Here is a 12909-nt window from a genome sequence, read left to right as displayed (position 1 = left end):
ATGCCCCAGTGGGATCTGCCAATCTGACTGCCAGATGATCCCATTAACTTCAAATTTGTAAAGAGGAAAACCACTCCATGGGACTTCTTGGTCTGAAAGGTCCTGTTTCCTCTTTTTTGGCTCTTCAAGACATTGTTGCAAATTTTCTTTTGCTGGAAAATACATGCTTGTGGATATAAAACCCTCCATGACAATACATTGTGTGGGAGGACCTATTATAAACTACAATTAGCAAGTAAAAAAGATAGTCTGCACACATGGTACTCAACTTTAGTTCTCGGGATGAAGTGGCAGGAATGAATGCGGGGAAATTGGTGGTTTGTTTCAGCAAGGTTATCTGAAGAGGAACAGAACTCCAGTCATAGAATCATTCCTTTTATTACTCAGCCTTGTTTCCTGAATTTTTCTCAACCATGTCTTACTGTTCTGCTTCCAGTATCCTGCACTCAATTACTGGGGGCACCTAGGTTGCTACAATTTTACTTTGATTAAGTAATGTCATTGCTGACTCACCATTCTTGTGTAAAGCCTCCCCCAGGACATCATTCCAATTATGCAGGCAAAGTTGAAGTGTGAGCTTTACACAGGAACTGCTTCATCTATTAATAAGAACTCTTAGAAGGAAAATCACATTGAGGCAATGCACAGGGTCTAAATAAATCATGGTAGTATACTCTAACCAACATATTAAAGCCGAGACACCCATTAATTAAAAATAAATGATAAACAAGCAATTGCTGAAAGGAATGAGGTTCAGCTCCTCTTTAAACTGAACAACAGACAGAAAAGCCAGACATTTTTATAGTCTGTGTCAGCATTGTACCGGCAGTTATATTTCCTCCAGGAATATGGCCAACACATTTTTTTCCAACTTCAAAGAATTTCATCATGTAGACAACCTGAATGTCATGATTTGAAGACTTAACTTTTCAAATAAAAAATTAAAACCCTAATGATTAGCACATTTTTGTCAGTAAGTAACTTTCACTATTAAATCTCATGAACAAAACTGAAAACATAACTTAAAACATTTTCACAAATTGAAGCAAAAAGCAGTCCTAAGAGACGTCGTCAGATACTAGAATCCATTAAACTTCAGGAGGACTCAAACGATTTGCAGTATTAAAGTTACTCCAACAACTATAGTGTACACCCAAGTAATGTATCAAGGTTTCAGAGAATATGACAAGAACTAACTGTGGTATATTTTCCATTTCTCCAATTTTCTCCCTTTAACCCTCTTGTTCTGATGGCAGTGACTCATGCTTGGGTCGGGCACAGTTTCACAGGCAGCAATTATCCAGTGCCCTTGCTCAGATAGCAATTCTTCATTGAGAACAGTAAGAGCTGGCAGGCTATTTGACCCCGGCAGCCATTCCAACAGAGTCCTGCCCCGTACTCACCCAATGTCTACACCAGAGTGTCCCTAAGGTTTTTTGCCGTGGGCCCCCTTCAGAGATTCATGTCCCATGTTTGCTCCTCTCGTTCTTAGAAATAACACTTTCCAATCGAGGATTTTCATCAGAATCAGTAAATATGAATCTTCAGTCCAAGTAGAAAGGGTTGTGTTTCATATTTTTCTTTCACCCAGCTTTATTTGTTCCTTCTGATCCTAACCCTAATACAACATCCTCAACTTTAAGCCTCAAAACACTATTCATTCACGATTATTGAACACCAAATGTCACATTCACATAGTTATATAGCATGCGGGAGCTAGGGGTCGCTGATGTGGGTATGCTTTGGTTCTATGCACCGATGATCTTGGGCTTTGAGGCACAAAACCAATGTGTCCTCGAACCCCTAGTAAACCCCCCCCTCCCACCCCATACGGTTTGGGAACTCTCGTCTATGCAACTGCACCTCCAACAAGACAAGATGACAATGAATACTCTGACCCCTCGCAATTTAGCCCCCTCTTTAGCCTGGGGCTACTACTGTATTTTCACTCCTGCTGCAGCTGAGACCAATTAATTCAGCACAGACTTAGGGATTGACTCTGGGGCCTTCGGGTCTGTATGTCTTTGTGTCACACTAGGAGGGGCTACCTGTACCTACCAAGGAGCTTAAGACTTTTATTTGATTGAATGGTACAGGGAAATAACGTGCCCTGTTTCCAGAATATATTAGGACAACGCATAGGTAGCAGTTCAGATGATGCCCTAATCTATTTCTCGTGGTTTATAAGATAATGCATTGCCACATTCGTCTACCCATGGCTTTATTAATATACATTTTAACAGATATCATTCACTATACTGAAAGTTTCATTTCAAATGAACAGCAGACTCCCTTACTGGGCCATATTGTACATGGGATTGATGTTGTAGGTAGTTTGATTTCGTATATATTACTGGGCTACAGCATGCTTTGTTTGTGGAATACCAAACTATATAGAAAGGGTGTGACAGAAACAGTGCATTCTGAAGTAAAACTAAAGAGGGAAACCTAAGCTGGTTTCATAGATATGTTTTTGGGTTCATGTTTCCTGGTCTGGGGACAGTGCTAATTTTGGTGCAGATGTGATGTGAAGCAGGCCACTATTGCCTATGAAACTTACAGCACTTTATTTGCATCAAAATAGTCTGCTTTACAATGCATTCTAATGCTAGACCAATTCAGCATTGTCATGCATCAATAAAAAGTTTACTAGAATATAAATTTTACATATATATAGACCAATGGATAAGTAGGCATTACAGTGCTGTAATCCAACCTATGTGCTCAAATTATACCTGAACTGCAAGAGTTAGCTTAGGGCTAAGAACTCACTCCCTGTGTTTTAAATAAAATGTTTTTTTAAAAAAAGTCTTCGACTTTCTTTTGTGCTGAATAAGGTGAGAGACGTTAGTGCTGAGGAATGGAACACTTTCAATTTCTGATATCCGGTGTCAACATCAGGCACTTTCAGGCCAGACAGAGAGCAGAGTTAGATGCAGAGTGAAGTTGCCTCTATCTGCCCAGCCTCAGAACAGCATCACCTAACCTGCACTGCTGTGATTTTTTTTCCCATTTCTCAAACAGCCACCCTGAATGAGTTTGTCAGTTTTGTGCCCATACCTACTAGACTGAGACTGCCCAAACCCCAGGTTTTAATCACAGCTGTAAACTTACTCACTCCTTTTATTTTATAGGACATATTTTAACATCTGTTGTTTACTGTTATTGAGGTGTTCAAGTGTGTCACGAGAGTTTTAATGTCTTTCAGTGATGCAATTTCAATGCTAGTAACAGGAAATAATTTGCAGATTATTACGGAAAACTGTACATACAGCATCTTGTAAACGAGAATTGCACGCAATCAGTATTTATGCCAATACGCAAGAGTCAGAAGGTTATGGATTCAAGTCCCACTCCAGAGACTTGCGCACAAAACCTAGGCTAAAACTCCAGTGCAGCAGAGAGAGCGTTGCATAGTCTGGAGGTGCCATCTTTTGGATGTGACGTTAAATTGAAGCCCGTCTGCCCTCTCAGGTGATCCCATGGCACTATTTCGAAGAAGAGCAGGGGAGGTTCCTCTCTGGTATCTTGGCCAATATTTATCCCTCAACCAACATCATTAAAATAGATTATCTGGTCATTATCTCATTGCTGTTTGTGGGACCTTGCTGAGTGCAAATTGGCTGCTGCATTTCCTATATTACAACAGTGACTACACTTCAAAAGTACTTAATTGGATGCAAAACACTTTGGGATGTTCTGAGGTTGTGTACAGCACTATATAAATTAAAGTTCTTTCTTTCAAGCTCCCGGTTTTTGAGCAGGGTTGAGGACTGCATGAAAATTGCAGTCCTGTTTGAAGACAAGTGAAATCCCCCCCCAACGTGCTCATTTTCACAGATGTAGATAATAAGAATGCAACTGACTTGCTCACTAAACAATCAATCAGTCGTAGTCCCTGACAAAAATCCCACTACAGCTAAGCGTGATGGATGCAGGCTCAAGCAAGTGACTTTGCAATGATAATGTGTAGTAAAAGAAAAGTTAAAACCATTTATATGAAAGTAAATGATTGATTACCTTTCATCTCACATTGACAGGGGTCGAAAATTCTCCTGGGGTGAAATCCAGGCCACAAAGTTAATGGAAAAATTACAGTTCACTGGTAGAAAAATTGCATTAACCACTTGAAGTGAGCAATTCCTGACAACAGGTGATGCCAGCAAATTTACATAGTGCACTGGTGGCACCTAGTGGCAGAAACCAAGTACAACTGAAAAGACAGTCACTATAGATAAAGAGAAAAAACTGCCAATGCTAGAAATCTGAAATAGAAGATAATAGAAATATACAGCTGGGTTGATAAGTATTTTAAAAGACTAAAGACGGTTAATGTTTTGGGCTTAGACCCTTTGTAAGATAAGTCCTTTAATAGGGCTGAATAAATGGGGGCAGGGTATAAAAATCAACAGACAAAATTTAAGAGTCAGGAATACCTGACTCCCATCACAGGGCAGTTGATGGGCTGAATGGCCATTAAACAGGCTTTTGGAAAAGCTAGAGAATGGCAAAAATTGATGAGACACTACCTAGACAGTTGATCAAGGCCTGAACAGATTGGCAGAAAGAAACTAGTAATGTATAGTACCTAGCATTGCCTTATCACAAGTACTGGCCCAATGTGAAGTATCAGATGTGCCTATTTTTGGTTTAACTGCGTGAGGCTCAGCACATGCTGCTGCTGCTGCTTTTTTGCTTGAGAACTGACCATCTTTGCTCGGAACAAAATTTGGCTGCACACTGTAGATCTGAATCTTAATTCTGGAAATAACCACACAGTCACAGAGGGGAAAACACTGCACTTGCCAATGAAAACGGTCAGGAATAGCAAACAACAGACTTGGGGATTGATGGGAAATGAATAAGCAACAGAGAGTGCAGTAAGTCTGCCAAGTAATTTTTAATTTTAAAATAAACTTGGACCTTGATAAGATCATATCCTTTTTCTTTTAATATAGAACTTGAACAAATAGAAATCAATCCAATTGAAGAGGGACCTGGCATGTGTGAAGTCAGATGTTCCCTGCCAGAATCATTATTCTACATTTGAAATCACACCAAATCAGATTTTTTTTTAAAAAATCCAAAATAGGGAAAAGTATTACAAAAATATGTTATGAGCACATCATGAAATATATAGATTCAAATGAATGGTAAGTGTGATAAGGTACAGTGTCTGATCAGATTGCCCGTTTCTCGTCATTAAAAGAAACAGCCATGGATCAATTACACACGTTCTACTCTTTACCTGCACTTTCGATGGTAAGCTGTAGGAAGAACTGGAACCAAAGCTCGGATGTAATGCTCAGCTACGTTCAAAATGAAACGTGTAAAGTGAACTGTCTAAACCAGCACTTTGTTTTTATGATATACATACACCTACATAACAGGAGACTGAAATGAAACACAAAATGTTGCAACTGTAGGCATCCAGAGCTGGCTGTGCTCTCAACTCTGGATAATGATCAAGTCTTATACAATAGACCAGGAGATTATTAGAAAATAGTGTTGTTGCAAACAGACTGGTTTTACATGGCTACTGACACAATATACAGCACGTATCTCAGACACTGCTGTGAATTCTCAGACTGAAATTTAAAAAACGCTTTAGTTCAGCATCAGCTTCCAATGGGATGCCGACTAAGAGTTGCTCATGGACTGATTCGCCACTGATTTCAGCTGAGCACCCCTTTCCAGCTTTTCATGAAGCTGTGGCAAAGCAATTCAAAGATTCGCTACATTCGATCTGAAACAATTATGGTATCATAAATAAATGGGGTGGGGAATAGTATTTAACTAATAGCATTTCCTTCCACAGTAAATCTTCCCTTCAAAAATGCACAACACTCACGATAGATGACACCACCATTTAAATTATTCACATGATTAGTCGTTATATTCAGCAAAACCCTTACACTAAAATCAATCATGTACTCTACCCTGTTGATCGAAAACAGGTTGTTTTTCCTCCCTGTATATGGCCATAAGAGACACACACTATACCTATGAACTGTGTAGGAATCTAGAATTTGGCAGGCTCCAGTCAGGAAGTCACTTTGTGAATCGGAGGTACTAAATGGAATTCAAACCACAGGTTATGCTTTGTCTTTTATAAAAAATGCATATTATGCAGCTGTGATCTAAACAGGGACGGAACCACTCATTAGAGGTTGATATTCATGAGTGCTGAACATGCCATTGAGTATTCTTTTTCCTAGTGTGGAGAGGTTAGTACATACCACTTGTGGCACTCTGCGTTTGAATTGTCCTGCTGAAGGCCAGCTTCTGCCTCCTTTTTCCCTAAGAGAAAAAGAAACAAGACAGCAGACATTTATCAGACGTTGTGACAGCACAGCACCAGCCAACTCACCATTCCCAAACTCATTTAATCCTGCAGAATGCGGCTGCCTCCAACAGTGGATCACACACAATGATTTGTTTGACGAAAGGAACAAATTGTTATTGCTTCATAAATAAAGGCTCCCTTTGTTTTCAATCCCACTGCTGCTAAATCACTAATGAGGTAAGACTGAACAAAATGGTAAAGTAAAACTGAAGCTGTAACAGAGCTGCAAAAGAACCCAACATTGGGTGACAATCATGTTCCTTAAAAAACTGTAAATAGTTTTAAATTCAACAAACCAAAATTACTCTTACCCCCCACCCAAAAAACAAATAGCACTCTTTAGTGGTGTTTTGCTCAAATCAAAATTTGTTGAAATCAGTTCTATTTCTTGTTTGATTTTGAAAATTTCCTAAGAGTTTGGAATTACTGCTTAGAGATGGTCAAGCTTGGAACCACAAAGCTTCCCTATTCACTGCTCCGAGACAGGATTATTATAAAATTTGATGGAGATCAGACCTTTGCATATGTTTATATATCAATGTAAAAATGGACAGGTCAAGGCAGATTCGAGCAAGAAAAGCCCAAGAAGATATGGTGTACATACAATTTTAATTACGCTGGCTAGCAATGAAACAGTTAAAACTAAAATGCTGTAGTCCTAGGTAATATCTTTAAAAGAATTTAGTAAGAATGCTTTGTTGAGATAAGCTATTCATGGTCAACCAGACTTATCTTAATCACTGTAGCTCTGGCATTGTCCTGTCTCTTAGAGAAATTAGCCTGGTGAGATAAGCCGCTCATGGCTGATCGGCCTTGTTTCCTTCCAGTCTAAACTCTTCAAGCTGACAATAACTAAATCAACCTGATCTTCCCTGAGTTTGTTATGTTGGAAAAACATCACATTTCTAGGCTCCAAGTATAAGTACAAGTGACTGTAACAGGTCAGTAGTAGAAGTAAAGCTACACATGAGAGAAGAGTAGTCGGGTTACAGACTCTACTCATGATGGGAACAGGGTAATATCGTTCTGACCACAAGGCGATAAGTAAGTGGTCCACACGTAACGTCCTCGAGACCCTGCGGGAAAAGGAAACGATGGATCCTATCAGTCGGTTCCCCGAGCAGACTGTCAATGTCATTTGGCAGAACGCCTCATCGCCAGAACTTTCAAACAAGCACCAAGGCCTAGCTTGGCTGGTGGTGAGAAGGGCCCTTCCAGTCAGATCCTTCATGCACTCCCGGACTCTCAGCCCCAACGTGCGCTGTCCCTGAGGAGGCTGCGGTGCATACGAAACAGTCACCCATCTCCTTCTAGAATGCGCCTGTGCAAAGAAGGTCTGGAGAGAGATGCAGTGGTATCTGTCCAGGTTCGTCCCGAGCAGTTCCGTAACACAGGACTCTGTGCTCTACGGGCTGTTCCCGGGGACGCACACAGAGACAGACATCAACTGCTGCTGGAAGACCATCAACTCGGTGAAAGACGCCCTTTGGTCTGCCCGAAACCTGCTGGTCTTTCAGTGCAAGGAGCTGTCCTCGACCAAGTGTTGCAGACTGGCACATTCCAAGGTCCAGGACTACGTGCTCAGGGACGCACTGAAGCTGGGTGCAGCCGCTGCAAAGGCTCTGTGGGGAAAGACAACCGTTTAGAGCCTTCCCGCCATTGTAAACAGAGGGGATGCAATCAGGGGAAAAACCCCCCTCGGGCAGAATGTAAAATTCAAATTGCTGCAATGTACCTGTAATGAATCTGTAAGCAATAATCTGTATTGAGTATAATGCAATGAGACACCCCAGAGTGTGATGAACTATAATTATGCACAATGTATTCACTGAACTGTACTTGATGTAACCTGCAAATTGTATAATCTGTATTGTGTATGTTTGGAATGTGATATGACAACTGTATTGTATGTTTTTTGCTACAAATTTTATGAATAAAGTATATTTTTTGAAAAAAAATCGTTCTGTTCTTCTAACTATCGTTCAAGCATTGTAATTGACTTAATTTGTGCTTGGTTTGATCACCTCAATAAAGAATCTCATCACCACCCATAGGTGTCAAGGTCAGATTTACTACACCCAGAAGGAAAAAATAAAGTTGAAGGCATGCCTACTCAGACATTTAATCTCCACGTGAAATGCCAACATCTTTTTTCTCGTCGGATACTGACGGCTGTGCTGTCAATTTCCAGTGTTGGCCATTTCATTCTTTTTAAAATCACTGGAAGGCACGTAACCTGGGCTACTGTTATGCTCTCTAGCAACCAAGCAAATAGCAGCATTTGCTGAAAACAGAGGAGGTGAAATCTTGTTCTCCTACGCAGGCAATGTGCAAAGGAACAGAATTTACATTTCCTATACACGGCAATGAACATACAGAATCTTATGGCCCATCGTGCTTGTGCTGGCTCTCTGAAAGGGCTATCTAATTAGTCCCACTCCCCTGCTCTTTCCCCATAGCCCTGCAAATTTTTCTTTAAGTATATATCCAATTCCCTTTTGAAAGTTACTATTGAATTTTCTTCCCCCACCCTTTCAGGCAGTGCATTCCAGATCATAACAACTCGCTGCCTTAAAAAAAACCTCTCATCTTCCCTCTGGCTCTTATGCCAATTATCCTAAATCTGCATCCTCTGGTTATAGACCTTCCTGCCAGTGGGAGCAGTTATTTCCCTATCTGCTCTATCAAAACCCTGCATAAATTTTCAACACCTCTATTAAATTCCCCTTTAACATTTAACTTTTTTGGGTTTTTTTCACCTGCATAAAATGCTGCAATTACGTTTTTTGCTTAACAGTGAAACTGGTGTGAAAATGTTATGACAGAGCAAGAGCAAGTGATAGCACCCTTGCCCGAGTCAGAAGGTTTTGGGTTCAAGTCACATCAGCACATAATCTAGGCTGACATTTCAGAAGAGTTGCCAACCCTCCCGCTTTTGGCGGGAGTCTCCCGAAATAGGCGATTCCTCTCCTGAGCACTGGCTCTAGTAGCCCGGGAAATCATTGCTTTAAATTCCACCTCCCACCCCGCCCCCGCCATGACATCACCAGCTGCTGCTCAGAGAAGCCTCCAGCTCAGTACATCACATGACCACTGTCGCAGAGAGCCGGTACCAGATAGTGTCCAGTCAGGTGGGCGCTTAGAAATCCGGGGGGGGGCGGCTCAGGGAGACACACGGGGGCCAGGGAAGTGAGGGAGACTGGGGGTCAGAGTGGGAACCAGTATTTCCTGCAGAGCCAGGAGCAGCAGCAGCAACATGGTGAGTGGGAGCAGCACTGGGAGCAGCCAGTAAAAGGGTGAGTGAAACCTGGGGACTTTATTGTTGGTAAATAGTGAAAGATTGTTTCCACTGGTGGGCAAATAAGTAACTAGGGAACAGAAACCAAGGATTCTCACTGGAAGAACCAAGGCAGGAGGAAGGTTCTTGAACGGAGGGTTATTAGACCATAGGATCCTTCAACACGTGGCCATTGAGGTAGGGAATAATACTTAATTTAAAAGGCAATGGGATAAATGTTTGAAAAGGAGGAATATAAAAAGGATCTGGGGGAAATGGGGTTACAGGAGAGAGCGCAAGCACCAGGGGCTATAATTTTTATCATTCTATGAAAACGATCCTTTATTGAGTCCGAGCCCGGGGAGTGGTTTAGAAATATTGGCGCTGAGCTGAGTTTAGGACGACATGCCCTGTGAGAATGCCCCAAACACTGAGCCCAGTGTCCTTTGTGCGATCTCTCGGTTTGGTTCAGGTCAGTCTGTGCTGGCCGGTTTTGACGTGTGAAGTCCAAGTACAGATTGGCTCTGACCCAGGCTCCCAGTTGTGAGTTGTCACCTTCACAAGGAAGGTGAGTCCAAACCAGAGTCCAAGGATATAGGGAGAGAGATGGAGTCTATTAAAAATGGCATCAACACAGGAGCCTGAACGCATGTTGTGCAGTGCAGGGGATTTCTGACTATGGTTTCGGGGTGAGTATCAGCTGGTTATCGCATTACTACTGGTTACAGGTAGGCTATCAGGGCATTACACCTATTACTACCAGTTACATATGGACTATCAATGAGTTATTGTATTACTGTTGGTTATGAGGGGAATCTGAGTACCAAAGATCCTCCCACCTCTGGTTTCCCCTCTGCAAATCTCTTCCCTGCCCTCGCCTTCCTCTCACTTTCTCCTGCTCTTGGAACTTCTCGCACAACAGCTGCTGGTGCAAAACTATGAGCAAAGATACTCAATTACAGGGGACCCAACATTTATAAAAGGTAAATGTAATAACATTTGTAGAAGCGATCTGATGTCACGTGATCATACGTCATGCAATCAGATCACATGATCAAACCTCCAGGAATGCCTCCAAGAATTGGTAACCCTACACAGTGCAGAACTGAGGGAGTACAGCATTCTCTGAGGTGCCATCATTTGGGATGAGACATTAAACAGGAGGACTGATCTGCTCTCTCAAGCGGACATAAAAGATCCCGTGGCACTATTTGAAGAACAGAAGGGGAATATTGGCCAATATTGATCCCTCAACCAACTATCATTAAGACAGATTACTGGTCATTTAACTCATTGCTATCTGTGGGACTTTGCTGTGCACAAATTAGCTGCTGCGTTTCTCCATATTGCAACCGTGACTTCTACTATCTGCTTCCACCTAGGATTAATTTTGAATTTAACCCCCTTCAAGCATAATTCTACTCCAAAGCTCCTATGTTCTTGGATGGAGTAGAATTAAATGCCAAAGTTTAAACATGTAGATATTTAAACATTTACATAGATGGCTACAGCACTAAACATTTTTGGAAAATATCGTATGGAATAAAAGTTCTGGTCCTGTGGGATTATCTATCGGATCACTAAAATTTCCAGTTCTTTGACTCAGCATTCAGCAAAGAAAATAAGATATTTGGTGTTTTTTTAATTCACTTTCCAGATAGAACTTTTTTTAAACTGCAATTACAGGCAAGTGCATGTAATTCACAAAATTAATAAAACATTTGAGCAGCAATCTATTTCAATACAAATAGATTTCACCTCAACAGAGCTGGGACCAATGTCCTCACCGGGGTGGGGGGGGGGGGGGGGGTCACTAGTGCTGTGGGGGAGGATTTGAACTAATTTGGCAGGGGGATGGGCACCAGGATGTGAAAGGAGAAACAAGGTACACAAAGGATTGGGAGAGGCAAATAGCACTACAGTAAGAAATAGTACTATATTAGGTGGGATCAGACTAAGAGATTACGAGAAGGTCGAAGGTAGGTTTAGAGTGCACGTGTGTAAATGCACGAAGCGTGGTAAATAAGGTGGGTGAGCTGCAGGGGCAAATAGCCACATGGCAATATGATGAGGCAATAACGGAGACCTGGCTCGAAAAAGGTCAGGATTGGGTACTAAATATTCCTGGGTACAAGGGGTCCAGGAAAGATAGGGAAGGAAAGAAAGGAGGGGGGTTGGCAGTATTGATTAAGGAGAATATTGCAGTGCTGCAGAGAAAGGATGTCCTTGAGGGGTCAAGGACAGAATCTATTTGGTTAGAGTCAAGAAACAATAGACTCACCGTTACACTACTGGGTGTATTCTATAGGCCACCAACTAGTGGGAAGGATATAGAGGAGCAAATTTGCAGGGAAATTACAGAGGTGCAAGAACTATAGAGTAGTGATAATTGGGGACTTCAACTATCCTATTATACTCTGGGATAGTAATAGTGTAAAGGGCAAAGAGGGGGAGGAATTCCTGAAATGTATAAAAGAGAACTTTCTGGAACAGTGTGTTCAAATCTTTGAAGGTGGCAGGACAGGTTGAGAAAGTGGTTAAAAAAGCATACGGGATCCTGGGCTTTATAAATAGATGCATAGAGTACAAAAGCAAGGAAATTATGTTGAACATTTATGAAAGACTGGTTCGGCCACAACTGCAGTATTGTGTCCAATTCTGGGCACTGCACTTTAGGAAGGATGTGAAGACCATAGAGAGGGTGCAGAAAATATTTACTAGAATGGTTCCAGGGATGAGGGACATCAGCTAAGTGGATAGACTGGAGAAGCTGGCATTGTTCTCCTTAGAGTAGAGAAGATTGAGAGGAGATTTGATAGAAGTGTTCAAAATCATGAAGGGTTTAGATAAAGTAAATAAAGAGAAACTGTTCCCATTGGCAGAAGGGTTGAGATTCAGAGGACACAGATTTAAGGTGAGTGACAGAAGAACCAAAAAGGAGTCAAGAGGAAAAACTTTTTTCATGCAGCGAGTAGTTATGATCTGGAATGCACTGCCTGAAACGATGGTGGAAGCAGATTCAATCATGGCTTTCAAAAGGAATTGGATAAATATTTGAAAGAAAAAAAAATTGCAGGGCTATGGGGAAAGAGCAGGGGAATTGGACTAACTAAATTGCTCTTACAAAGAGCTGGCACTGGCTCGATGGGCCGAATGGCCTCCTTCTGTGCTGTAACCATTCTATGATAATACCATTGGCAGATTATAAAAGTTTAAATAATAATTACTCTACCTGCAATTTTCCATATGGCAAGTTCCTGACCTCGGCTGTACTATTAGGGAAAAC

General features: G+C 41.5%; 1 protein-coding gene across 2 annotated transcripts in view; it reads right to left on the bottom strand.

The window, feature by feature from the left end:
• Nucleotides 1–12909, bottom strand: part of rmdn3 (regulator of microtubule dynamics 3) — a 237618-nt gene that overhangs the window by 180999 nt on the left and 43710 nt on the right. For both annotated transcript variants that reach the window (XM_067991187.1, XM_067991188.1), the window contains exon 6: nt 6240–6300. In XM_067991187.1, coding sequence (XP_067847288.1) covers nt 6240–6300 — 61 coding nt within the window. The remainder of the gene's footprint in view (nt 1–6239; nt 6301–12909) is intronic.

This window comes from Heptranchias perlo, chromosome 10 (genome assembly GCF_035084215.1).
Source record: "Heptranchias perlo isolate sHepPer1 chromosome 10, sHepPer1.hap1, whole genome shotgun sequence".
In the NCBI taxonomy this organism is placed as follows: Eukaryota; Metazoa; Chordata; class Chondrichthyes; order Hexanchiformes; family Hexanchidae; genus Heptranchias; species Heptranchias perlo.
This window is presented reverse-complemented; position numbering and strand designations above follow the sequence as displayed.